General features: G+C 39.2%; 2 protein-coding genes across 2 annotated transcripts in view; one reads left to right on the top strand and one right to left on the bottom strand.

Moving 5' to 3' along the window:
- Positions 1 to 667: 667 nt before the first annotated feature.
- On the bottom strand, positions 668 to 9,987 carry dync1li1 (dynein, cytoplasmic 1, light intermediate chain 1). Its single transcript, XM_028037080.1, has 13 exons — positions 9,835 to 9,987; positions 9,504 to 9,577; positions 7,544 to 7,660; positions 7,186 to 7,416; positions 6,892 to 7,046; positions 6,422 to 6,515; positions 5,841 to 5,976; positions 5,648 to 5,759; positions 4,480 to 4,539; positions 4,315 to 4,359; positions 4,111 to 4,198; positions 3,900 to 4,019; positions 668 to 1,975 (listed from the first exon to the last, which is right to left on the bottom strand). Exons 1-13 carry the CDS (start codon positions 9,936 to 9,938, stop codon positions 1,857 to 1,859), a joined length of 1,455 nt encoding a protein of 484 aa, XP_027892881.1. The 5' UTR covers positions 9,939 to 9,987; the 3' UTR covers positions 668 to 1,856.
- Positions 9,988 to 13,317: 3,330 nt separating this feature from the next.
- Positions 13,318 to 26,349, top strand: part of cpne4b (copine IVb) — a 35,175-nt gene continuing 22,143 nt past the window's right edge. The window contains exons 1-3 of the mRNA XM_028036775.1: positions 13,318 to 13,701; positions 20,341 to 20,531; positions 24,510 to 24,689. Coding sequence (XP_027892576.1) covers positions 20,361 to 20,531; positions 24,510 to 24,689 — 351 coding nt within the window. The 5' untranslated portion in view covers positions 13,318 to 13,701; positions 20,341 to 20,360. The remainder of the gene's footprint in view (positions 13,702 to 20,340; positions 20,532 to 24,509; positions 24,690 to 26,349) is intronic.

Raw genomic sequence — 26,349 nt, 5'->3', positions numbered from 1 at the left:
TTCTTCCCTCCCATCCAGCATCCTGGCGCCATATCACCCCCATGTAAGAAAAAAAAAAAGAAATCTATTTGATTATTTGATGTGGCAGCACAGCTCAGCCTTCGGTACTCTTTGTGAGAGCACTTGAAGGCGTTCATCGGAGCACCATTTTATTTCTAAATGATCTGTATAATTTAATTAGGTGTATGTGATGTGAACATTTGACAGGGTTCATGCACATTTATCGCCACCAAATCCTATTCTCCTCCAGACTCAAATTAGCAGAGGATAAATAAAAAAAAAGTTCAATCTATTTTCTGCAGATATTTCTATTGAGGGGAGGGTATAAATATGTGATGTGTAAGAATGGATGGATGGATAGAAAAGAGGTAGATGAGAGGATGTGGATGAATGATCTTGAGGTTTCAAGGATAGTTGGATGTATAGATGCTCGCTAGACATAGGAATGGATGAATAAATGGACTAATGATTGGCAAAGACGGATAAAATGATGGGTAGATAGATTGACGAACAGATGAGGGGAACTTTTTAACACTGGAACATTAAAACACTCTCATAATATGGTGTTTCAGATCCAGAAATCATCTAAATCAAATCCTATGCTCTTCCAGACTGCGTAGAAATTCTGAAAAAAAAAAACAACAAAAAAAACAAAGGAGATGAAAGGTAAATCCGAATAAATACACCTTTTTATTTGACTGATTGACATGTCTGATTATACAAACGCCAACACGGAGCTCTGAAATAACAGGACCAATCAGCGAGACAATGACTGTACATTCTGGATGTGACCCTCCCTTTGTTCTAATGCCCCCTCCCCTTAAACCTTTACCACCACCCACCCCACAAGGAGCAACTATTAAACTTGCAAATGCTTTTATTTTCTGTACAAGTAAAGCTCACCCTCTGCTTAGCACTCTTTCAGTTTGCTGCACCGCCTCTTGCTGTAAGTGTTTGGTAGCAGCACCCCAGTGGATCGTTTGGCCAATTATAGGACAAGAAACCTTAGTGTTTGCGTATCAACGTTTATTTATTTGTATTTCTTAATTAAGTCTGGTAGTGTAACAGATGTAGCTGGTGTAATTGTAGTGTATGACAATGGTAATGACGTTTCCCATTTGGTAGTGAACAGCCCAAAAATCTCTCGTAAGAAACAGGTTCTGGTTGAAACTTTCCTAGTCATCCTCCATCTACCACATTCTTATACTTTTATTCACACAATCACACATCCATACAAGCACACACACACACACACATACAAATACTGGTATGTTTTCCCTTCATCTTAAGAAAAAAAAAAAGACAATTTGCATTTTTATTTTATTTTTTTTGTCCCCCATCTGGTGCTTTTTGTACGATAAACAAAAAGCCCTCCCTCCTATTTTACCCTAAGTGCAGTCTCATCAACATGCGCCCTCAGCATTTATACTGTAAAAACACTAACTGTGCCATCACAGTAAATGGATGCATAAAACATCCTCACTTTCAGTCAATCCTTTTTCACCCTCTCCCTCTCACCCCAACTGGTCCCCGCTTTCCCCACAGACACGTACTTGCATGTAACAGTGACACAAACTTGTCCTTGGTGTAACAGCTGAGAAGACAAAAAAAAACCAACCAAAAACAAAACGAGGGGGCAGGAACGAGGTGTGGGTGAGAGAAGACGTAAGGGGGAAGAGATGGGGAGTTCTCTTCGAGGAGACAGTGATGAGAACGACAGTATCTGTCCGCCCATCCGACCCCCTGACCCCACCCTCACCGCGTTCTTTATGATGAAGTGGAGGTTGAAGGTGGAGGGAAGAAGGGAGGTGCAGAGAAGGGAATAGAAGGAGAGCAGTGGTGAAGTGCGTTGCTCTTCATGTGTCCTGGCCGTCGGTGGCGGCGGTGTCGTTGGCATTGGACAAGTCCGAGTCAGTTTCCCGGTTGGATATGCGGTCCAGCTCTGCCTGGACGTCGCTCAGTCCCAGCTTTGAACCTGAAGTTAAAAAAAAAAAAAAGGAAAAGAAAGTAAACCATTGCTACTACACTGCAGAGGAGTGAACATTGACGCAGTTTTTACCCACACCGCGATAAGCTGTGTTTCAAATGCACATGATTAAAATAAGAACTGGGTGAAACTAGGACAGCGATAGTCTTGCTTAATTTACCTCCTTAACCCTAAAAGTCTGATTATCATTCTGAATGGATGAGAATAAGCACTACTGCAACCGCAGTATTATTAATTAGGCCATTTTTCTCAGATTAATGCAAATATCTCAGAAGGCTGCTGCGCTTCCAGTGGTCTCATTGTGTCTGAACTCATTAGCAGAAAGGAAGAGCAGCTGCTGTTGCGTCGCTGCAGCTGAGAATAACAGCCAACACTGACAAGAATAATCCCAGAATGGTAACAGGAAATCAATAAAAAGCCACAGAGTGTTTCAAAGGAGCTGGACATGATCAATTCCAGTCTGATTTATCTGACATATAGAGCCAAGCAAGTCGAGTATTTACAACCCTTTTCCACGTTTTATCACACGTTTGCATTCAGACAGTTGCTAGACTTATGAGGTATCCATTTATCTTTTCACATCTGAAAATTTTCTTAAAATTTCAATTGGAAAAAATAGTTTAAACTCAATCAGATGTAATGGAGGGTGTCTGAACCGCAATCTGAACTTTAACTGGGCCTTTCTAACACATGCATACTAGCGTTCTAAAAATGCATCTATTGCAGTCTCCCTTTCATTGCTAAAAGATAAAGCACTTCCACATCATGTTTCACAGTTTACTGGACTTCCACATCCTAAACTTTAAAGGATACCAAGACCAACTACTATTAGCATTTTTTGACAATCAGCGCAACTACAGATGCCTCCATTCAGCAGTCAAACACATAGCTAAAATATATCTGATGCCAAATGAGAAGATGCAAGAACAGAATTGATGAAGGTCAAGCTGAAGCTTGACTGATCAAGAAAATGTTTAGAAGGAAGCAAAGAAAAAGGACTTTGCAGACTCTGTTGTTGTGGATAGGAGAATATCTAACCTTAACGAACAGCTAAATAAGCCTGATGTTTCAAGATAATTTATGCAACAGAAGAGGACATCTGGTTCTGATCAATTTCTGTCTCCAACAACAGCAGTATAGTACAGTCAATGATGTCTACATTTGGGCTTTCAGCCATTCCATGCTGCTTGTTGCTCCTTCACTGTGTTTTATTCTTAGTTAGAATCATGTGCATTTGCAGATGCAGATGTTAGTGATTAGAAATAAATTCCAGCAAGCAGACAAGACCAAAAAAAAAAAAAAACCCCTCAAAAAAGTGAGAAAAAATATTTTGGCAATTGGAGGAGAAAGGGGAACATGCAACAACTACGTATCATTCATGTCTTTTTGCCTTTGTGCCAATGATGTCATTTGGAATTACTGGATCTGCTTTGTTGTAAAATCCAATTTGCAACTAAAAATGTAGTTATAAAAAATTATCTAATATTTTAGTTATAATTTCATGATTTTCTTGTTTTAAATTCATTTTAGTAAGATAAGTTGATTGCCAAAAAAGGCATTTTTGACAAAAATACATCTAGGTAATATAAATGGTCTTCTTATGATACTTGGGATAGACATTCAGAAGAGGGAGAAGGGTTTGGTTTATAAAGAAAAAACACAAAAAAGGTGAGCAGCAGTAAATGAGAAATATCTTGCTCACACACACCTTAACGTGGCCAGCATCCTCTGACTAGTGCATACACACATTATAAATGGAGTGGAGAACAAGTGGGAAAATACAGATAACAGACAGCAAATGGGAGCTGAAGTGATGAGGCGTGACTAAGGATGAAAATGTTTTCCTCAAGCACAATTGTCTAACATGTCACACTGTAAAAATAAGGAAAAGTGAGAGGCCTTGTGTTCTCACCTGACTTCCGTACAGTTCCTGGAGTGTTGTTACCACCTGGTGTTCCCGGGCCGCCTGTCCCGGCTTTCTTTGTCAGTAGACTGTTGAAGAAATTGGCCAGCACACCCTCACTTGTCTGACCTGTGGTGTAAATAATTAAGACATCCTTTATGTGCCGCAAAAAATACAGAAGCAAGGAGATAGCAAGGAACAAAGACAGATGAGTACACACCTGACTGTGGCATGGCGTTCGCCACGTTGGCCGCTGCGGAGCGATTGCTTGTTCTCGGTGAACCTGTGGGCGCCCTGCTAGTGGTGTCCTATTGATCAAAACAACACCACCAACAACAAAAGATTACACATATGGCAACTTAGGAGGACTCCCTTTACTGAAGCCAAAGGTTTTGGGAAAAAAATAAATGAAAGAGCCACTCACCACTGGTCGCCCTGCTGTTACAGCGGGCTGTTTGGCAAGCAGCGTCTGCAAATTAGATGCAACAATATGCACACTCCCAACAATTAGCCCCTAATTAACATATCAAGACAGATTTAATTTCTGTGCGGCCCAGCATGCTTTAGCAAAGTGGAAATGTTTCCTGACCTGCAGTTTTACCAGAAACACTTGGTCATCTTCTGCCTGAATCTCTTTTTCATGGACAATCTAGAGAAAAGAAAAGGAAAAACATTACGACCTGCAGCTTATAGATCTGAGTGCACCTTACAATTTCCAAAGGTCCGATGCATTGAATTTTTGTGTGATTTAGTTTGATAGTGTGAACCAATTGTGATGGTTGGTTCATGAGCCACTTTCTTAAATACAATGTCGGCATAATTACAGCTGTTCTGTGAAGGCTTCATAGGATTTTTAGAGAAGATGAATGAACAAGCATCAGAAGAGATGTCAGGGGGAAATAGTGGCAAAATTTAAAGCAGGGTTAGAAAACAAGCTCCAAGCCTTGGACTTGTCACCGTTTAAAAATAAAAAGAGCAATACATCTGCACACCCAGGACTCGGGGTCCACATAAACTCACAGGCTGTGAAAGGAGAGCATCAGACGAAAAACCAGCCAAAGTGGCTATGGTAGCTCTGGAGTAGCTGCAGAGATCTACAACTCAAGTGGGAAGATCTGTTGACAGGAAAGCAATTTGTTGGGTAATTTGCAAATTTGGCTTTTATGGAGAAGTAGCAAGAAGAAAACCCCAAGAAGTCTTGCTTGAAGTTTTTTTTGTAAACACTTCCAAGATAATGTGGTTTCCGCAAAAGTGTGGTGTAGAAAGTGAGGTGCAGGGTCATCCTCTAAACAGACAGCGAGAGCTATGAAAGAATCTGTTTCTTATGTTAGAATGGCCCAGTCAAAATCTAGTCCTAAATCTAATTAAAAACCCGTGGCCAAACTTCAAAAAGATCTTCACAGATGTTCTCCATCTAATCTTGAGCAACTTTTCTAAGAACTGGCAAATATGTTGGCCTTTAGAAGTGTGAAGCTGGTGAAGCATTCCAAGACTTGCAGCTGTAATTGCGGTCCAAGGCGCTCTACAAAGTATCGTGTCAGTAGAGCTAAATGTAAATAAACACCACTCTTCTCAGATTTTGATCTGTAAAAATGTTTAAAAGAGATTCTTTTCTTCCTGTTTTATAATTTTGTGTTACTTTGTGTTGGTCAGATATCAATACTTTCACAAGACACTGCCCATTAGGTTGTTTACAGTGCATTAGCTGTAAACATGATGTGTGATGGAAGCCATTATGCTCTTTTGTGAGTTTGTACCTTTCTAACTGGCGGTTTGACTACTACGTCCTCGTAGCTGTCATCTGGTTTCAGCGTCTGGAAGTTCTCATGAAGTATAGCAATCTTTTTCTCATTATCCCAACCTGACGGACTGGCAGAAGACAGAGGGGGTTACAAACCAAACCAAAAGATGATCCTGTCGTCCTCCAGGAGAGGAAGCGAACTAGCTTACATGAAAACGGCATCTCTCTCCACCACCTGAGCCGAGCAGTGGAAGGGAAAGCCGTAGAGTCTGTGAACAAGATATTTGTAAAGGATGTCCAGGTTCTTCATCTCCTTCACTGACGTGTAAAGCAAAGAGGCGCCATCTGAAGGCACTGTCAAGGCTATTCCGAACAAAGCAATTTCAGCTAACAAGGGCCTGAAAACCATGGCAACAAACATCTTTAAAAAGAAGGACTTTCAGATGAACTGATTCGAGCTTTGGCTCATTGAAATCCACTGAGAAAGGGCTACAAATCCTGGACATTTTTCAATCAACAACAATTGAAAGCTTTTTTTTTAATAAACCTTGACAAGATAAAGCAAAGCAGAAGAACAAATTACCGGAAGCAGTGACAGATGATCTGTTCATAGCCAAATACCTGCGCACAGAAGGGCACAAGTTTTCATATTCCCGAAAAGAAAAAAAAAAAGTAACTTCATGGGTAAACTGCTGAATGATCAGAAAGTATGTGTTGCAATGTAGCAGTGTTAGTGCTGCATATTCTGCTGCAGCATCAAGGGTGCAGCATTGTGTTAGTTCAAGGATACACTGCAGACAGAAATGTCTGATGTGGGACTGGATGAAGTCCAAGTGTTCGTCTCTGTAGTCGTGCTCCTTCTCCAGTGTGCTGATAGCATCACACTGAGGACAGATAAGCAGGTAACAGAAATTAGTTTGAAGGTTTGCCAACAGATGCAATAAATCAGTGTCTATCCACAATGTACCTTAAAGTAAAAGTTTTATATAAAAGTCGTTTCGGAGATAAGATTACATGCACTCATTGGAGTCTTGAATGAAAAGCAACTTTACTGATTTTTATGAAAAAAAAAAAAAGGTCTGAGTCCACAGTTTGAATTCATTGTGAATTTATGCTAGTCCATAAAAACGTCAGAATTATGAATGCAGACTCTGTCAAAGTTTTGGCTAAACGTTTGACCAGTCTTAGAACTTTCTACAGTTACATTGGTAGGTTCTCAAAAACTCCTTCTGACCAAGACACACTTTGGAAAGTTTGTACCTTTGTGCAGACAACCACCACTGGTATTCCTAGGTTGTGTGTGAGCGTGTTGTCCCCTAACGGCAGCAGCACGCCTTCCTCCTCGTCACTCCTCCTCTGTGGCGTGCCGTCCTCTCCGCTGCCCGGCTCTGTGTACTCCTGAAACTGTTTTACAACTAAAAACCATAAAAAAAAAAGTCAAGTCAACATTTGAAACATGGGCACATTCTGAAACATTCTTTAGATAAAACTTCAAATAAGATGTGCTTCTGTAAAAACCACTCCCCTCACTCCCCCGCCCCTCAGTTGACTCACTTTTGTGCTCCAGCTCCCGCAGCTTTTCTGGAGCGACTCGTAGTTTGTCAATGTGTTCCCTAGCAACGGCAGCCCACTTCTGAAGAGAGTCCAGGGCGGTCCATGGCCGTGACATGTCAACTGTTATCAGCAGCAAAGTGTCTTCGATGGAGCCCACTGGAACAGCTACTCCCTGCAGACCTTTGTGGTAGAGGTCTCCGTCCAAGACCCACGCGTTGCATCGAGTGTAATCTAAAAAAACACACAAACTAGGTCAACATTTAAAATCTTGTCTTGACACGCGGTTCTACCTGTGTTTTAAAAGAAGATGGAGATTAAAAAAAAAGAAAAAAGGAGAGAGAATCTGTAGTCTGGTTACCATCAATGTCATCATCGTGAACGCTGAAGTAGAGATATTCCAGGCCACGCCCTTTCATGTACTCCTCAATACCTTGTAACTTTGCAACCAAGGTGGTCTTCCCCGAGCCCACCTCACCTAAATACAGAAAATAGGTGAATAACATGGATCCCATGCGGACAATCAATCACCCCGTTTGATTAAAATTTACATTTCAATGTTTTTTTTCATTTAAAAAAAATGCTCTAAGGTTGAATAGTGGTCAAGTTAAAAAGTGACTGACCTCAACCAACATTTTGCAGGTGGTAAGGATCAATCAATCAATCAATCAATCAAATTTTATTTGTATAGCACATTTCAGCAGCAAGGCATTTCAAAGTGCTTTACATCATTACAAACACAGAAACACAATGCAACATAGAATCAAAAACAAAGCATTAAGTCAAGTTCCATCCATAAATTTGTAATTGATTACATTTCAAATACAATTCTAAACAGGTGGGTTTTTAGTTGAGATTTAAAAGAAGTCAGTGTTTCAGCTGTTTTACAGTTTTCTGGAAGTTTGTTCCAAATTTGTGGTGCATAGATGCTGAAAGCTGCTTCTCCTCGTTTGGTTCTGGTTCTGGGGATGCAGAGCAGAACCAGAACCGGAAGACCTGAGAGGTCTGGAAGGTTGATACAATAAAAGCAGATCTTTAATGTATTGTGGTGCTGAGCCGTTCAGTGATTTATAAACTAACAACAGTATTTTAAAGTCTATTCTTTGAGCTACAGGGAGCCAGTGGAGGGACTTTAAAACTGGTGTTATGTGCTCTATCTTCCTGGTTTTAGTGAGAACACGAGCAGATGAACAACTTTAATGTGCATCCTTTTAATCATGTACTGTAGTGTATTATCAACTACTCCTAGTTAAAAACAAAATGCAATCTTCAAGAATCCAAACATTGTTAGAGAGGGGTGCTACAACTTTAAAGTATATATTAAATCTAACGTTTCATAGTATTCAGAAAGAGTATTTTTATATTCACATGTAGTGTAGAATTCAACTAATGTCCTTAGTTCTGTTTATAAAATATATAAAGACATTACTTTTTGAAGTTACAGCTATGTATCAGAGTACCAAAAACGTTGGCTTTGCTGTCTTGTTTAGAATGAATATTGTTTTATATGTGTATAGTTTATGGGGATTTGATATGCTTGGGTATTTGACAATTTGGTGAAATTGATAGACACTGTTTTTGAAATTTCATAATTAGAACTAAGGGGAGGACGTTTTCAAATAAGCTTAAACATCGTTGAAACACAGCTGTGAATGTCTGCATGGAAACACCATCCATAACATTGTTTTATACAACGTGTTTGTAAGGTCAGCTCTGCACCCATTCTTGCTGTGTGTCATATTAATCTATACCAACAGGGGGACGCGGTGTATTACAGCTGAGCTTGCTGATGTTGTCATGGACAGCATAACAAGCAAATGGCCTCACACACACAGCACTCCATACATAGGCAACCAAGTGGCTGATTAGCTGTAATGGATAGCATGCAGCGGATTATCTCAGGCGGATGTGTGTGCTGGGTGTTAATGTGTGCGGACATTAGCGAGGTCTGGGAGGCACCCTTTCTGCTTCAATCAACCCCAAAATACCAAACTGCCTCTGTGTATTTTGCATGTCATTTTTTTTTAATTCATTTCCTAGAATTATCGTTGCCTAGCAGCGACTAGCATCACTGGGAGCTAGAATGACTTGCAGGGTTTTTTCTCATAATGTGATGATGAACGACTGTGTCAGGAAAATACACCTGTCTCCGTCTCTCCAGCCACAAAGCTTTGACACAAAAGCCCCATCACAAGAGGCAGCTAGCTTAGCTACAGAGCAGGTATAAGTCAAGGGAACAGGATGAGGTGATCAGCAGCTACAGGGCTATCCGAGCTAACGATGCCCATTGGCTAGCCAGGAGACTGCAGACAGATACCCACCCATGACCAGGACATTTTTCCCAGACGGTAGCTTTGATCTTGAATGGGTGGACACTTCACTCAGGATGGTGGACCTGCAGACAGAGCAGGGCCGTCAAAAACGCAGCCAAACGAGTCTTTGTTTGTTCACTCATACATAAACAATGACTGGCAGCAGCGAGAGGCTAGCGCGAGCTGGTGCCGCTGTGTCACCACTGAGTCTGGTGCTGATGCTAGTTAGCATCGCTAGCAGACTAGCTGTCAAACCATCCTTATCCCAACACTGTGACTCTACGCCGTGAAACCTCAAAACCTGTGCGCACGGAAACAGTTTTAATTTCGCATCGCCCACCATAGGTTCTGCCCATCATCCTCTTCTGGGTTGGAGCTCTCCAGTGTGCTCTTAGGTCCAGCTGATGTGGAGGATAATAATGCACTCCTCCCTGAAGTCGCCATCTTCGCAGGGCTTGTAAACCTAACTGGACGCACGGTGTTATGTCGAAAGACGCACCCCCAGTCATTTGAAGTGCAATGGTTTGAAGGCAGTTTTTAATTCCCCTTTTTCAATTTAAAAAAAATATATTGTTAATGGAACTGATGACTGGTTTTGGTAGATAATATCACTGACATTAAATATTTTCCCCAAACTAAAAGAAAAAGGTTGTATGCTCTAAGTTGACAACATGCCCCACTATATATGTGTTATTTTTATTTATTTTAATTAAAAATACTTTATTTTTCCAAGAGAAATACTGTTAATAAAATTACTATTAAATAAATCAATGACCTCCCCAGATGGATGTGCTTTTTATTGCAGGGGTACATTATTCGGCGCAACACCTTGAAATAAGCAGCAGCGGCAGCAGTGAGCTAACCCAGTTTGTTAGACAACACCGCACGCCGTGGCCGGGGCGTGGTCCGCCCGCACAAAGCTCCCGCTCCGCCATAGACATCAAACAACGATGTCACATCAGGACTGAATCTTCACGCAGAAAGATGGAGAAGATAAGAGGACAAATGCAGGGTTTCATATCGAAAAATGCACCTGTTCTCAATATCTTCACAAAATCTGCACCAAAAATAATAACAACCCTTTCAGAGCTGAAAGAAAATTTTTATTCTGATATTAATTTGTAAAAGTTTGAGAAAACAGCCGCATGTATATATAGTAATTTTTTTTTATCACTGAACGTGCCTTTAAAACGTATCCTTGAGCTGTTCACACTTTGCCAAATTAAAACTAGAGACTCTATTGTATTTTCTTGGGATTTTATCTGATACAGACCACAGCAAAGTAGTGTATTTGTGAAGGTAATGGCTTTCATTTATTCATTTATTTACAAGTAAAAGCCTCAAAGTGTGGCATCGTAGCCCCTTGAGTTACTATGTTTTATTGCTGAAACATGCTGTCACCAGTTTTCCAATACATACATGTTTTCCCTTTTCCTATTTACTGAAAGGTCATCAGCTTGTTGCAGAAAATCTGACAGAATAGTGAAGTATTTGCATCCGTGGGGCATTTCAAAAAAAGCAGCAAGATGTATTAAACTGTAAGAATCTAAAATGACATAGTAAACATCCACGTGATCCATAGACAAACTCTCCTTGAGAGAAAGAAATAATCAATGACTGCACAATATAGAGGACTTTAACAAAATATGTTTTTGAATATGTTGGCCTTTTTAGCAAACAAATTCTCAGGTTAAATGCATTTTCAACACAAATCCATTTTAGACGAATTATCCCCCTAAATATGCTGCCTTCTAAATCACTGCCACTGATTTGTGAATGAAATGGCACCGGGCCTAAGCTTGTAAGGAGATAAAGCTATAATTCCATGTAGGGTTTGGAAGCACTTCAAACAGAGGCTGTTGGCTACAGCCCGTATTTCTTTGCAAAACTACATTATAAAAATAAATTAATTCGTAATAAATGTGAGTCATTGAAATTCTTTAACTTTTAATTCAACATATTAGGTTGTCAATGCAATGTGTAATATTTAATTTGGTAACAAATCCTAGCTAAATATTTTAAGAATTTGACTGAAGATAGGAGCGTTGTTTGTAATGTACGCTGGTAGAAAATAATTGTTACCATAAGAGCAATTGCCCAGGACAGCATTAGAAGTGGGGCACATGAATACTGAATAATGGGCAACCATTGATTGAAGAGGGCTTGTGGATTTTGAATTTACACAACAAAAAATGGTTGTAGATTGAGATATGTGATTTATATGGTGTTCTGTTATAAACGGTTGAATGTGAAGAGATTTTACATTTCAGTTTCACTAATATAGATGCAGTTTAGGAAGTCAGAATTCAGTTATGCAAACTCATTATGTAGATTCATTACACCCTGTGTCACATTGTACATTCAAAGGGTTTATTTCCGTCACTGAGAGGATTGTGGCTTCGGTTAATGAAAATCAAAAACTCAGTTTCTTGGTATTAAAGTGTTTCATTAGAGAAACAAAAAATAAAATATTCACAGGGAGGCCCACCCAATCAAGACTTCAAACGACAAGCAAATTAATAGACGGTTGAGCGGATGGAAAAAGTGGGTTAGAAAACGATGCACAAAGAGTTGGAATGACTCCAACCTTGAGAGGATTGTGTTACAAAAAGGACTGCATTCTTGCTTAATGGTATACAAAGTCCTGTATTCAGATGAAAGTGAACTCTGCATTTCATTCAGACTTGAAGAGGCTCTCTAGCAGAGTGAAGAGGCACAGACTGGAAGCTGCTTGAGGCCCAGTGTGACGATTCCACTGTCAGTGACGACTTAGGGAACCTTGTTATCTGCTGCTGGTGTCCGCTGTGCTTTATCAAGTCCAAAGTCAGAGCATGTCATGCATTTCTGCAGATTAGCAGGGGTTGCTGATTTCATTTTCCAGCAGTATCTGGCATCTGCCCACACCGCTTTAAGTACCAATAGCAGCTTTAAGGACCATAGCAGTTCGATCCTTATTTAATTCGCCTGATGTAATTCCCATAGAGAAACTGTGGAAGACTGTCAAGAAGAAGATGTAGGTAACAATGCAGATGAGAGCTGCTATTAAAGTAACTTGGGCTTCCTTAACACCCCAACAAGGCCACAGGTTGATCATCTCCACTGTTGAGGAAATTCATGTAAAAGGTGTGCCTAACAAGTATCCATTGCACAGCACATGGGAATCTATTTAATTGAGGAGCTTTACTTTTAAACGGATTTACTGCAATGTATTAACTTTTTGGTGATGTCCAGATGCACCCGTAAAATCTAATTTAACAAATTATCTACCTAAGGTTTAAATCATTTAATATATATATATATATATATATATATATATATATAGTTAAAGATAACTTAATTTATCTGAGCAATTAAATTAATTAAGTGGAGAAATTAACTTAAAAAATGATTATAAATTAACATGACAAAAGGTATAGATAAAATGTGTTCAAATGTGTTATCCCTATCTGATTGGTTTAAGTCTAACGATGTGTTTTACAATAACATATTTCTAGTCAAATTAAGGAATGAAAACGTGGGTTTTGTGCTGTTTCCATTGCGAATTATTATGTAGATAATTCAGCCATGCGCATGGCTTCTGAGCACATTAAATTTATCTCAGGGGACGAATCTGCTGGGAACACTGTGAACTTCAGCTCCTAAGCGGTCTCAGGTGTGTGGTCAGTCCCTATTATGAAACCACTGAAGCGCATCGCAGCCAATCAAAGCTGAGCAGCAGAGGAGCAGGTTTTTTTTCTTTCTTTTTCTAATGGAAAAGCGTTCCTCAAGCAACCACTAGATGGCGATAAAACACCGCGATGAGTGTCTGCTGGTCCCTTGGTATAGGGTGCGCTCCCTGCGGCCCCTGATGGAGCCAGCGGATTACAAACTCCTGTTAAGTGGCGCGCCGTCCCTCCTCCACCACATCTTGCGCCCGGAGCAGAACCAGGCGTGCGGAGCGAATCCTCTCCGTCCTGGAAGCAGCGGCTGTTCATCCCCGCTTCTCTAGTCAGCGCCCCCAAAACTGCTCGAGCTCTGCAGTGCAGGAGGGGGTAGGGGTGGGAGTGTGTGTGTGTGCGAGTGTGAGTATAGGAGGGGGTGTGGGGTGGGAAACATAGCTACACAACAAGAGTGAGATGGGTCCGGAGGCGGTCAGGTATTCGTGATTGTTGAGTGAACGGGGTGAAGTTCTTCTGCTCCGCTCGGATCTTTCCTCCAGGACCCTGAGGTGAGTTTCCCCACTGCAATCTCTGGCAATAGATTTCTATTTGCTCTGGATAATTTAACAGTAGCTACTACATACCTGTAAAAACAAACCGCTTATGATGTAAACATGCGTATGAAGCAAGAGAAAGAAAAGGAAGATTTAAAAAAAATATATAGTTTTGCATCTTTATTGACTTTGTAGATAAATGAATTGCAGTGAAATAAAATCACCCTTTTTTTTTTTTTACTAAGAAACAAAAATATTAATTAATATAACACTCTCAGAAGAAAAGATGTGCTCCGTGAAGATCCACATTCTTCGCTTCACTTGTGTCATGCTCTGCTTCATCCTTCCCCAGTTACCTCTTTTCTTCTTTTCTCTCAGAATCAGTCTCACTAATCCCCTCTCTTCCAACCAAACTCTCCACATTCGTCCTCATATTTCAGCTCCAGTATCGCTGAAAGTTCACTGAAAAAGTTTTCCTTTTTCATGTTCTTTTCTGCTTTTCTCCATCCTGGTGAGATTTTATGATTATGTCTGCTTTTCAGCGAATGCCACGTACCGTCTTTACAGGACAAGGTGCTTGTGAATGCAACCCCTCTATCTGTCTGATAATCAATATGTGACCAAGCAATTATAGATGGTGTCACACACCTTCCTGCGACTGCACTGTTGATGGCAATATCTGTCAGAGTCGCTGTTTCGCTTATATGTGAAGGTGAGCGGTCACACTCACACACCGGCATGTACACACTGAGGCAAGGGTCAAGGCAGTGGAGCTGGTGATTGTCACAGTGTGCAGAGAAGAGGGCACTCAGGGCTCTAACCCCAACTCTGCAGCCAGTCGAGTTTTTATTTGAGAATTGCTTGAAAAAAGTCAGACTCTGTTGAATCTGTTGGCTGATGGCTGCCTCTATGAAAATATTGCAACATTAACTTTCACTTTCTAGATGGCCAAACAATCATTAGACCTGGAAGATGGAAACAAAACAAGACAATGACGTTATGATTATTGCACAAAAAAGAAAAAAACTGGTCTTGCTATTCTTATGCATAATCGTACTTGAAGTGTGTTAGTGCTTACTCTACTGAAAATATGCAAACATATATGAACAAACATATATTAACATGTCAGTAAATGTATATTAAGTTTTTTTCACTTGGATATCTTAGAATCGGTCATTTTATGTTTTGTTCACAATAATGTTTATTTTTCTGTTTTATTTGTTGAGAAGAACTGGAGACGATAACAAACAAATATCTAAGTATGCATAATAGTAATAATCATAATAATGGTTACATTGGTAAAATGTATGGAATAGAAAAATGACATTTTTACTATTTTTGTTGAAAATCATTAAAGCGGCAGTAGGTAACTTATACAAAATATATTTTCACAGCTGGGCTGTGAAAAAAAAAAATCAAGCTGCTCTGCCTCCTTCCTGTGATCCGACTGAGATCTGTAGAAATGCAATGATCCCAACCTAAACACCCAATCAGAGCCAAGAGGAGAGTCTTACCAATGTCAATCACACTTGTGTACACTGCTCACACCCTTCCACTTGCTTTCTGCTCTGCAAGGCTAGTAAGCATGGCCACAGATAAACAGTTTTCCTGAAATGGTAAGTTGTTTCTCTGCTGCAGCAAACCGGCAGGCATGAGCGGCGAGTACACAAGTGTGGTTGACAGCACAAAGACCTTCAATCTTCTCTGATTGTTTTTTCTGACCAGGAGTGCTGTATTTCTGCAGATGGCAATAGGTTCATAGGGAGAAAGGAGCCAAAGGAGCCTGACTTTTCCACAGATTATCTGTCTTATGTTACGACATGGTGACGGTTTTAATAAATATATAAAAGCATATTTTTATAGAAGTTACCAACTGCAGCTTTAACACTGATGCAGAATATATCTGAAGACTTGCTTCAAAGACATTGAGTATTTACATTACATTTACTAGTCTTTTGTTTTAGGTTTGCAACTGAAGAGTCTGAATTTATAACATGCTCCACAGAATCAATGGGGGTTGCCCTGTACTTGAAACCTGTATGTTGCGATTGAGGACTAAGAGATTAAGTGGGATTCAGGTTCCACCATGAACAATCATTTGTAAGATAGAAAATAGATAAGCAGAACAATTAAACATTGCTTTTTACTTTTTCTTTAATCACCTGAAGCAAAATCTTTACTTTGCTGTTTTCAGCAGATGGTATTTTTACCAGGCAATTTGAGCATAACACACAGCTCTTCTGACTCTCTTCGTAATTGGCATAAATACTGGCAAGCTTTATCCTAAATGCATGCTTTACGCCTCCTTTAAATATGTTCAAATGGCGAAATGCAAAGAGGCAGTATTTGATTGGCAGGGCCTTTCTATGAGCAAATCTCTCTTTGTGTCCAGTTTCAGAATTAGGACACATAAACGCATATTTGTAATAGCTGCATATCTGTATTTTAGAAATGTTTTGAACAAAATGAAATTTCCTTAAAATATTGTGCTGTATATATATATATATATATATATATATATATATATATATATATATATATATATATGTTTAGCTTGCTCATCTTGTATTTGACCATTCTGATGTTTCATTATTTTCTCCAACGATTATGGATTTTCCACGTGGTTGTTAAGTTTTCTCAAACATCCCTTCTCATTTCTTTCACCGTTCACGATCCAATTGTGCTTTGGCTTTTTTGCACCATCAATGAGTAATACGGCACATAAATGTCAAAATTAAGCAGTTGACTGGAGTGTTTTTCAGAGCACTGACGGTAGTGTGAGATCCTATGATGAGGTGCAATGTGAAAATTAATTGTCACCTCCGCCAGTGTGTAACGCATGTGACGGCTGATGCTTTGCTGGGCTGCAAGGACAGACTCTGCACCCAGAAGATGAATGTGGAAATCTTCCACATCTCCCTTCACTACCAGTGTCATCTGCTGTCAACCAGAACAGACAGGCATCTGCTTCTTCCCGCGCACACACACACACACACACACGCACACACATTTCCACACTGAGGCTAAAATAGTGGAGCCACAACCAGTGAAACTTCTCTCCTTCACAGGTCGGCTGTGTGTCACACACCTGCCATGTGGCTCTGTCCACGTCCGTTTGTCTGTACACAGCCTGTTCACTGTGCTTAGCTAAAAATACTCACACACACACAGTTAGAACATGAATTATGGAGGACGGAGAGAGAGGGGGAGAGACATTCAGGTCAGAGTCAGACCCAGTTCTAAGAGCTTTGTTCCCTCAGGATGGTACTACTAGACCGCAGCATTAAAATTCAGCTGGTATCATCTGGAGCACCGAACCTGTGTTCTTCCTTCAGCTTAGGTTAACTGTACCCAGGGTCAGAGAAGGGTTTAGGTTTTCACAATACACATTGAAAAATATAACTCTATTTGTGTTACCCAAAAAGAAAACGGTTCAACATTTTAGAAGTTACTTCTCTTGACGTAAATTGCCAAACGTGAGGCTGCAGCGAGGGAACAGTTTGCCCGGATACATCTCAGTTCGAGATGTTATAAACAGGCCTATCAACACCTCTTCAGGCCACTGATTAACACGCTGTCATTTTTGCACCCGATTATGTAGCGCATTCATTTATTTAACATAACTTGTTAATTTGCGAGCTTGAGAAGATCTGGTTTGCTAATTTTGCTTCTTTGTAGCAGCGAGCCAGAACTGAGCCGAGTTATTTGTTTCCAGCTCCAGCCGTTATGTCTGTTCAAAATTAACAGCTCCCGCTTGTAGTTTCATATTTATTACAGAGGGATAAAAGGAGGTAGTGTTGTGGCTAACTCTGAACTTGCGAGGTTAACTTAATGACTGAAATATTTGCTTTTATTAGAATAAGCAGCTAAAAAAAAATCATAAGTTTATATGCATTTTTTTCACTTTTTATCACATTACAAGCACAAAACAAAAATGTATTTTACTGTATTTTTGTTTCATGATAGACCAACACAAAGTAGTGCATCAGTTTGAAGGTGAAGAAACATTATCTCATCATCTGCCCTGTTTAATCCAACATCCGAATACAAAACGGCTGCAAACATGGTCGTCCACCTGAACTGAGGCACACGGTAACTCTGGAGGAGCTCCATAAATTTCGTGCTCAGGTGGGAGAAACTGAAGACAGGACCGAATCATTCACTCTGGATTTGAGTGGCAAGAAGAAGAAAGTCCTTGGTGACAGAAAGAGATGAGAAGTACTATTAAAATGGTCAAAGTGAATGGGAGGTTGGATTTAACTAAAAAATATACAGTATATCCTAATACTGAGTTAAATCCTGTTTTTAGATGTGTGAAGCTAGTAGAGACATGACCCAAAAGACTTGCAGTTATAATTACAGTGCAAGTTTTGCAAAGCTCTGACTAAAGGGGATGTATACAGATGCACACTTTTCAGAATTTTATCTGTGAACCAAGTCTAATTTTTATTGCACTTCATATTGATGCTCTACTTTGCATATCATTTTTATACAAATATACGGAAGTTTGCGGCAACTCATAAATCCTAAAGTTTTTAAAGGGAATTGATGCTGCTAATAACCCCACAGCCTTTAAAGCTGCCCTAAATTGCATGTTTTGACAGGCGGAAAAAAGTATCCTTTATTTTTAGTCGCTATAACCCAGGAGGCCCAGGTATATCCAACCCAGCATATTTTATGCTTTATTTCACCTTTCCTCAGTGTTTGGTTGGAATTAACTGTTAAAAAATGCATACGGTAGGCTTAAAAAAAAATGTTTTGACCTACATTAATAGATCTTCCTGGTATGAATGTTAGAAATCTCAGTTTCTTGAGCTCACTGGGGCATCGGTTGTGTTCCAGATGAATTTAAGATACTAGAGAAATCTCACACCTAGATAAATGTGAACCTTTCCAAGATATCAGCAGTAATAAATAATTTCCACTATGTGTCAACTTTTATTGCCTTATCATGAGAATGGGCTGTGAAGTCGGGCTGCTAACATCCAAAGCAGGCGCTCCAAACATCGCGCCAACACGCTGAACTAATCCCTCAAAGCTCCTGTGCAGCTTCTTTTGAAGGCTGCAGACAGGGCTTTAGGTTATGCTGGGAATTACCCGTGTACTTTTTGTACAGGCATAAACACTGAAACAGGTGCAGCAACTCCACAGAAGAATGCGGAGCTGAGTTTGCACACACCCACACAGTCCTGAGAGAAGGTCTTATTAAGCAGAATATTTGAAAACACCTGTGTGGGCGGCTGATGGATGTGATCCCTGTTAACCCATTAGACATTTGTCCTCATATATATATAAGTATATATATATGTCCCCTTACTGATAATTATGCCTTCATATCTTAACTATATCATAAGGAATGCTGTGGCATAATCCAATTTACAGCTTCTGGTAGGCTTTATCATAATTAGCTGTATTCCAGCCACGTTTCACTGTAAAATGTGATGAATTGTTATCAATTCAATCGACATATTAGAATAACGGCGTTGCTGTGATTACATTCTTTAGAATGTTCTATTCAGGGACAGGAAACGCTATGCAGTCTGTGGAAACCTGAGGAGGGACATATCTCTCGTGTACCGGAGACTCAGCGCCGCTCACAGCGCGGTTGTGTGTGTGTTAGTGCACATTTGCAATCATCAGCGTTCCGATAGACTTAAACTTATGTGTTGCATTCAGGATGTGCAAGTGCGTGTGTGTTTGTTGCGTATGTTACACGTGTTTTTTGTGTGCATTTGAGCACTGTGCCTGAAACTGAGTAGCTACAGAGTCCTGACCTTGTCCTGATTGTTTGAGCTCTGTTTGCTTAGTCAGATCCTCTGCATCTGCTTTATTCCAGACAGACGACAGCTCAGATGTACTGCAGCATCCATCCATCTATCCATCCATCCATCCATCCATCCATCCATCCATCCATCCATAAGTCCTTGATAAACAGAAAGCTAGGCATAGTAAACACTTGAATAAAGCAGATATATATTTAGCCTCATGTTCAAAATGTATGTTGAAAAACCAATAAAGCTTACAGCCCTGAACATGCCATCCCAAAGTAAAGCATGTGTATGGATTATGCTGAGGCTGGGAGGATGCAATGTAGGCCAGGGCTGTCTTCGTGTTTTTATTTTTTGGAACCCAGTTGGACTAAAAACATACGTTACACCTCCTATGTAGATCTAAGGTTTGTCTCAGATGGATATTAACAAGATAGGTTCAATCTGGCAAACAGATCTTTGGCTTCCATTTATTTTTTTACTAATAGTTGTCTTGACAGCATTATACTGTGAGGCGGTTTTTATTTATCTACTTATTTTTTTTGAAAAAGAAAAACAGACAAAAAATAAATAAATCTCAAGATTTGCAAAACAGAAATTAAAAAAAAAGATTGTTCCTTTCCCTTATAATTCACAACACTGCAGTATTTTGTGATGGTTAGTAAAAAGTGAAGTATCTATCTATCTATCTATCTATCTATCTATCTATCTATCTATCTATCTATCTATCTATCTATCTATCTATCTATCTATCTATCTATCTATCTATCTATCTATCTATCTATCTATCTATCTATCTATCTATCTATCTATCTGTCTATCTATCTATTTATCTATCTTGTATGATGTATAAATGAGCTCTCCTTTTTCCTCTCTTTCTGTTCAGTGTGTGATTGCACGGCCATCATGAGTAACATCTATGAGTCTGCAGAGGCCACGCTGGGCTTCATCAGCTCCCCATGCCTGACCAAAGTGGAGCTGAGAGTGGCCTGCCGGGGGATCTCGGACCGCGACGCCCTCTCCAAACCCGACCCGTGCGTGGTGCTGAAAATGCAGTCACACGGCCAGTGGTTTGAGGTACGATGAAAATGGAGAGAGGATAATGAGAGAGATGCCGCTCCACGCAAATGAGTCTCCAGTTGCGAAAGGCTATTTCATACTCTGAAAATGAAGGTTTAATGGTGAGGCCAGGAGTGAATCAGGAGTTTGTCATTCTTAAGTGTTCTTTTATATGACACCTATTCAGCCGTTATGAAGCATTCTGAATATTAAGTGAAGTGGCAGTAACTCTGAATGTTTCAAGGTGCAATCTGGCTTGTCAAAGCGACTTCTAATGTTGCTCCTCTATGGATTACAATAAATGTCACATGTATAATGGAGTAATTTATAATATTTGATGGAAGACAATGGATATATTTTGACACCTCTTTGTAATAATACTAACTTTTAATGTTATTACAAGGTATTAAGTAAAAAAAAAAATAGCAGTAGTGCATTGGAGGAAATGGGGTCTAAACTAATTATAAAGATGATAACATTTGGCTCAAACATAAACAAAATAAATAAATAATCTGAAATCACTTTTATGTAAACATCAGGCTATTTCATTTTGGTGTATTATTGTTTAGTACTTTATTTTTGTTTAGTTTATTGATTTTATTCACTTTTTGGTCAAATGAATCTTTCCCAGGCACTTTGACGATTTTCTCCCATCACTATTAATATTTGCACAACAGTTAGTCCGTCTCTTGTTAAAAATTGGTTTTTCATTCCTCAAAAGCAAGTTTTCATGAAAAAAGAAAGTGTCAGCATGATCAAAATGAAAAGTCCTGATATCCTTTTTGATGAACAAGACAGTCAAATTGCTTTGTCATGTTTTCATTATGATTGATTACTGATGCTGATCCAGTGCAAAAAAAGTCAGACCTTGGTGACTTCACCTGACAATGCCCAAGACAGCAACATATGCCATTTGAAATCTACTCTGCTCACAAAGCAGACTAACAAATGACTTATTACTCTATCTATTGAGATAAAAAGGATTTGTTGGAAGGAATGAGAAAATGCTACTTTGATGAGCACAAATGACTGGCTGTTGTGGATGTTTTGTACCTCATATTTGGTGCAAATTCTGTTATTTACAGAGGCAGAATTGACATGAAAACACCAATTAAATGGTGCTTTGGTAAAGTGCTGAAATATGTCAGAGGGCTAACTGGTTAAAATAATTGATACCAAAATTTCTTTTGAGTGCCACTAGAGGCAGTGTAAGTACCACTATGGGTATTGGCCTGCCTGGGATAATCCAAGCACTCCGCTGAAGTAATGATTGGTGAAATTATGGCTCTAAATCAGAAAATTCAAGCTACCATATTAGACTGTGAGTGTGTTCTGTTGTTTTCCTTTTAGCTTGCATGAGCTACGTGTCCTAATTATCACGCAGCTCAACTGGAATCCCAACCTTTGCTACAAGCATAGTCTAAATTGTGTTTATCTAGCAAATGCCCTTCTAACAGATGCCATGTATTTTTTTTTTTTTTGTTGGTAATGAAAGCAATCAGACACTCAAACTCACATTTTCAGTTTTATTGGCCTCATTCGAAGCTAAAGAGGTCCCAAATAAATGGAGGAAACAGCTTCTCTGTGTAGGTTGTTTTGGCTGTGGAAATGGATAACTGGTGCTGCTTTAAAGTGTTCCACTCCATTTCCAATTATCAGGGAGGCACACATGCTTTCCCAGCCCTTTCTAATGGACTAGACAAAAGACTATCTGAGCATAATTAAAATCCAACATTAGGAGAAAGATAAATCCTAATGGATTTTTAGAATAAGTAAATTTTCATCCGTTTTTTCCGTGTTAAACAGGCCACAGATTGAGACACATTGTGTCTTTTCTTTTCAATGTACGGAGTAGATGCAAGTCAATCTCAATAATATAGAATATAATTGAAAAATTAATTATTTTCAATAATTCAGTTCAAAAAGTGAAATTTATACAAGTTCATTACACAGAGTGACATATTTTTTTCACATTTTAATAGTTTTATTATTAAATCTAATATAGAAATAATATGTTATGTCTTACACCAACCTCAAGAAAACTGCTGATTTGCTTACCAAACACCACTGATACAGTGTAAAAGGACAGCTGTATCCAAACATGTTAATGTGAAGTTTGGTGGAAGAAAAAACTGACAGAAAAGGTGCCTAGGCAACAAGAATCGGAGAGGGTAGGAGAGATTCATACGGTATTGATTAAAGCTAAAGTCAGTGCTTAAAGAGCCATCACACAGTCTCATCAGGGACATGAACTACAGCTATCGCATTATTTGTGTGCCACTCCTGAACAAGAGATATCAGATGCATCTAAGCTGTGCTAAAGGACTGGGCTGTTGCTCAGTGTTACATAATTCTCTTTTCAGATGAAAGTAATTTCCAATGATCTTCTAATTAAGTGAGACATCTTTGCAATTTGTCACTTGTAAATATCCATTGCATTTTTTTTTTTGTCAACTTCTTGTTCTACAAAGGGTGGGGGTCTAGCAGACGCGTGTCAACACACAAACTCAAGCGTGACACAAAAAGTCAGAAAAACTTCCTCACTCAAACTCGCACAGACTCACAAAAAGCAGTGCTTTTTCCACAGGGGCTCAAGATCAAGTGTTCAAAAAAGTAGTGCAGTGTTAGGCAACTGTTTCTCAGGGGAGTCCAGAAAAAGCTACTTTGTGCAGCATAGTAGTGTCTGTGTGTTTATTCAGATGGAAAAAAGATAGAGAGAGAGAATTCATGTGTGTGTGTGTGGATCTGAGAATGGACAATCTCTGCTGATCAGAATTACTTCCTTAATTGGATTGTTGTTGGGAAGCAGCTGGGTGTGTTTGTGCATATGTAATGTGTTAAAGACTCTTTTTTTGCTTCAATGAGTTGCCAACTCATTGAGGTGAGGTAAAAAAAAAAACGGCAACATCTGGTGTATGTTCTGTTATATTAAACTTTTTCTTGTTTTTTGTTGTGCTTGTGTGTGTGAGCCACAGGGTTATCAGCGATAAAAAAAAAAAAAAAAGGAAAAAAAAGCGGGCGTTCGTTTCTGCCAGCGTTCTCGAGCTTTTTGTTGTCAGCGCTGTGACGGACTTTAATTTGGCACTCTGATCCTTTCTGTGTCAGGCAGTCAGAGAGAAGAAAATCTGAGATCAATGCTGCAGCTCCAGTCAGATTTCTGTGTAGTCAAACAGCGAGTGGGATTTTTCTAAAGCATCAAGAAAAATCAATGTTTGCAGTCCTCAAGTTGATAAGTGTAAACAATGTGGTAATGGCTATTTGTGGTAATTGCTGCAGAGCTGAAAAGTCTCGCAAAGCTCACAATCGATGCAGAGTTGCAGAGTTGCAGTGTGCTGGATGCTCAGTGAGAGTTTCATACTTCAGCACGCATGAATATAAAGAAGTCTTTTTAAAGTGACTCGGGCAATAATGGTGATGGAGCCACCGCCTTTTTCCACCATGGGGACGGTGTGTCTGGGGAGATGTGCAGAGTTATTTGTTCTGCATAGTGTTTTGCATTAAGCCAATTTGTTTATGTGTGTTGAGGCATAATTTAAACAGAACTAACTTGAATTTGTATTAACAGGAGTATTAAAAGTTTGATATTTGAGTGAATGTAATTATATCAGAATACTGAAGGTCTCATTGTTTTTTATGTAATTTTATCAAAATAATACAAAACTATTTACATTTGATTTTCAAACACATAAATTGCTCATAACTATAATTAAATTTGACCCAGTTGACAGAACAAGACAGTTTATTAAAATTTGATCAGAGTAGAACTCCTTTAAAGGGAATATTGTTTGCATTTTTGTTTTGCTCGCTAGAGTTTTTAAGTTTTCCTAAACATGACCAGTATTTGGTTAGTCAACACTCTCACCCACGGTCATATCAACGTCTGTCACTTTTCAAGGTTATTATGCTCATAAGAACGTGTTTTGCTTTATTTTAATTTTGTCAGATTTACTTATGCGTGAATTGTGTTTAACTGTGTGTGTGTGTGTGGGTGTGCAGGTGGACCGCACTGAAGTGATCCGTAGCAGCAGCAGCCCCGTCTTCTCTAAGATCTTCCTGGTAGATTACTACTTTGAGGAGGTCCAGAGGCTTCGATTCGAGCTGCACGACATCAGCTCTGGAAACAACGGCCTCCGTGACGCGGACTTCCTGGGAGCCATGGAGTGCACACTGGGACAGGTCAGGCTGCCTTCTGATTGGGCAGTAAATAGGAAGCTTGCTTATGCAGTAAACTTTGATTAAGTAGAGTCATTATGTATAAATAGAAGAAAACAACGAATAAATAAAATAAAATAAAATAAAATAAATAAATAAATACTAAAAACGTATTCTGCTCGAGTCCATATTGTAAAGTGCCATACTGAAGACATAAGTTGTGGAAACTAACAACACTCATGTTTATGTGGAGCAATGCTTAAAGGACTGTGGATCAATTTTACCCCTATTCTCTTCTCACTCTGTACATTTCTGCCCCAACTTAATGCCATTTTGCACCCATTATAAACCCACCGCATCTGTGTGCTTAACATTTGCATGTCGACTTACCTGTCTTTGTTAATACAGATTTTTATAAATTGTGTCAATAAATAATCATAAAATGCTTAAATATCACTTGACATGAAACCAAATGGTATTGACAATCCTTAATTTTGACCGCATTTGGTTAAAGACTTGAAACCACATTAAGTACAGTTCACAAAACAATCTGTGATGACAAAGTGCAGACATGTTTTCAGACATTTTTGTATGGAACACGCTTGTCTATTTAAGGTTGGGTAGCTGACGGTGCATGTCAGAGCATAAACCAAGGAAAAAAAAAACAGACTCCATTAAATGTCCCAAAATGTCTGGAGGTTTCTCTTATTTTGGACATTGAAGAAATTTAGAACTACCTAGTCCTTCCTCTGACATAACAGCTCAACCTAACTGAGTAATTGTGGGAAGAAGAACACGGTCAAGGAGCTAACCAAAAATCTATGTCTTACTGATGGGAAAGCTGCACTGCTCTCTTGTGAAGTTAGAAGAACCATCCACAAGATCCAATATTCCTAATGCAATCCATCAATAAGACAGACCCCACTCATCTTATCAGTCACATAGCAGGATTTTTTTTTCCTGTACGCCAAGCAATTTGTCAGAAAAAAATGGGAACTCCTCATTCCTTGGGAACTCCTCGTTCCTTGCTGACACCATCCCCACTGTCAAACATGATCTGGGGATGTCCTTAGAAGTCGAGTTGGTAGCAGCAAATTATAAAGAAAGTCTTCTGGAAAACCTTCACGAAGTGCTCTGTCTGCACCTCAGACAGACTGCATGGCATTGCTAGAATACCTCTCTGAAAAGATCTAACTGTGACTTTCTACCTATGCTATCCATCTAATATTAATAAGCTTACAATGATGTACAGAAAACTGATCTTTGTCAAAACAATTCCCTGTATAAAATCTCCCAAGCTTAGAGAGACATGCCCAACAAGACTTGAAGCTGTGAAAGGTGCTTTTATTAAAATATTAATTCATAAGTGTAATAAATTATGCAGCTGTTAAATGTTTGTATTACTTTATTTATAAAATGTCTGAAAACAGGTTAAAACTTGTCAGCAGAACAATTCCTATTTGACTTTAGAACAATTTTGTAACTGCAAAATGTAAAAAAAATGTTTTGAATATTTTTGGGCATGGTACAATTTCATTTAATTGTATATTTTCTTTCTTAAGATGTCAATCCCTATTTGCTCTGATTCACTTTCCTGTCTGGGTTAAATTCATTCTCATGAACACGACATGTTCTCTAAAACTCTGACCACAGTTACTCCATTACATGCAAGATTTATAAGTAT

The sequence above is a fragment of the Xiphophorus couchianus genome, chromosome 13 (assembly GCF_001444195.1).
Source record: "Xiphophorus couchianus chromosome 13, X_couchianus-1.0, whole genome shotgun sequence".
Classification (NCBI taxonomy): domain Eukaryota; kingdom Metazoa; phylum Chordata; class Actinopteri; order Cyprinodontiformes; family Poeciliidae; genus Xiphophorus; species Xiphophorus couchianus.
This window is presented reverse-complemented; position numbering and strand designations above follow the sequence as displayed.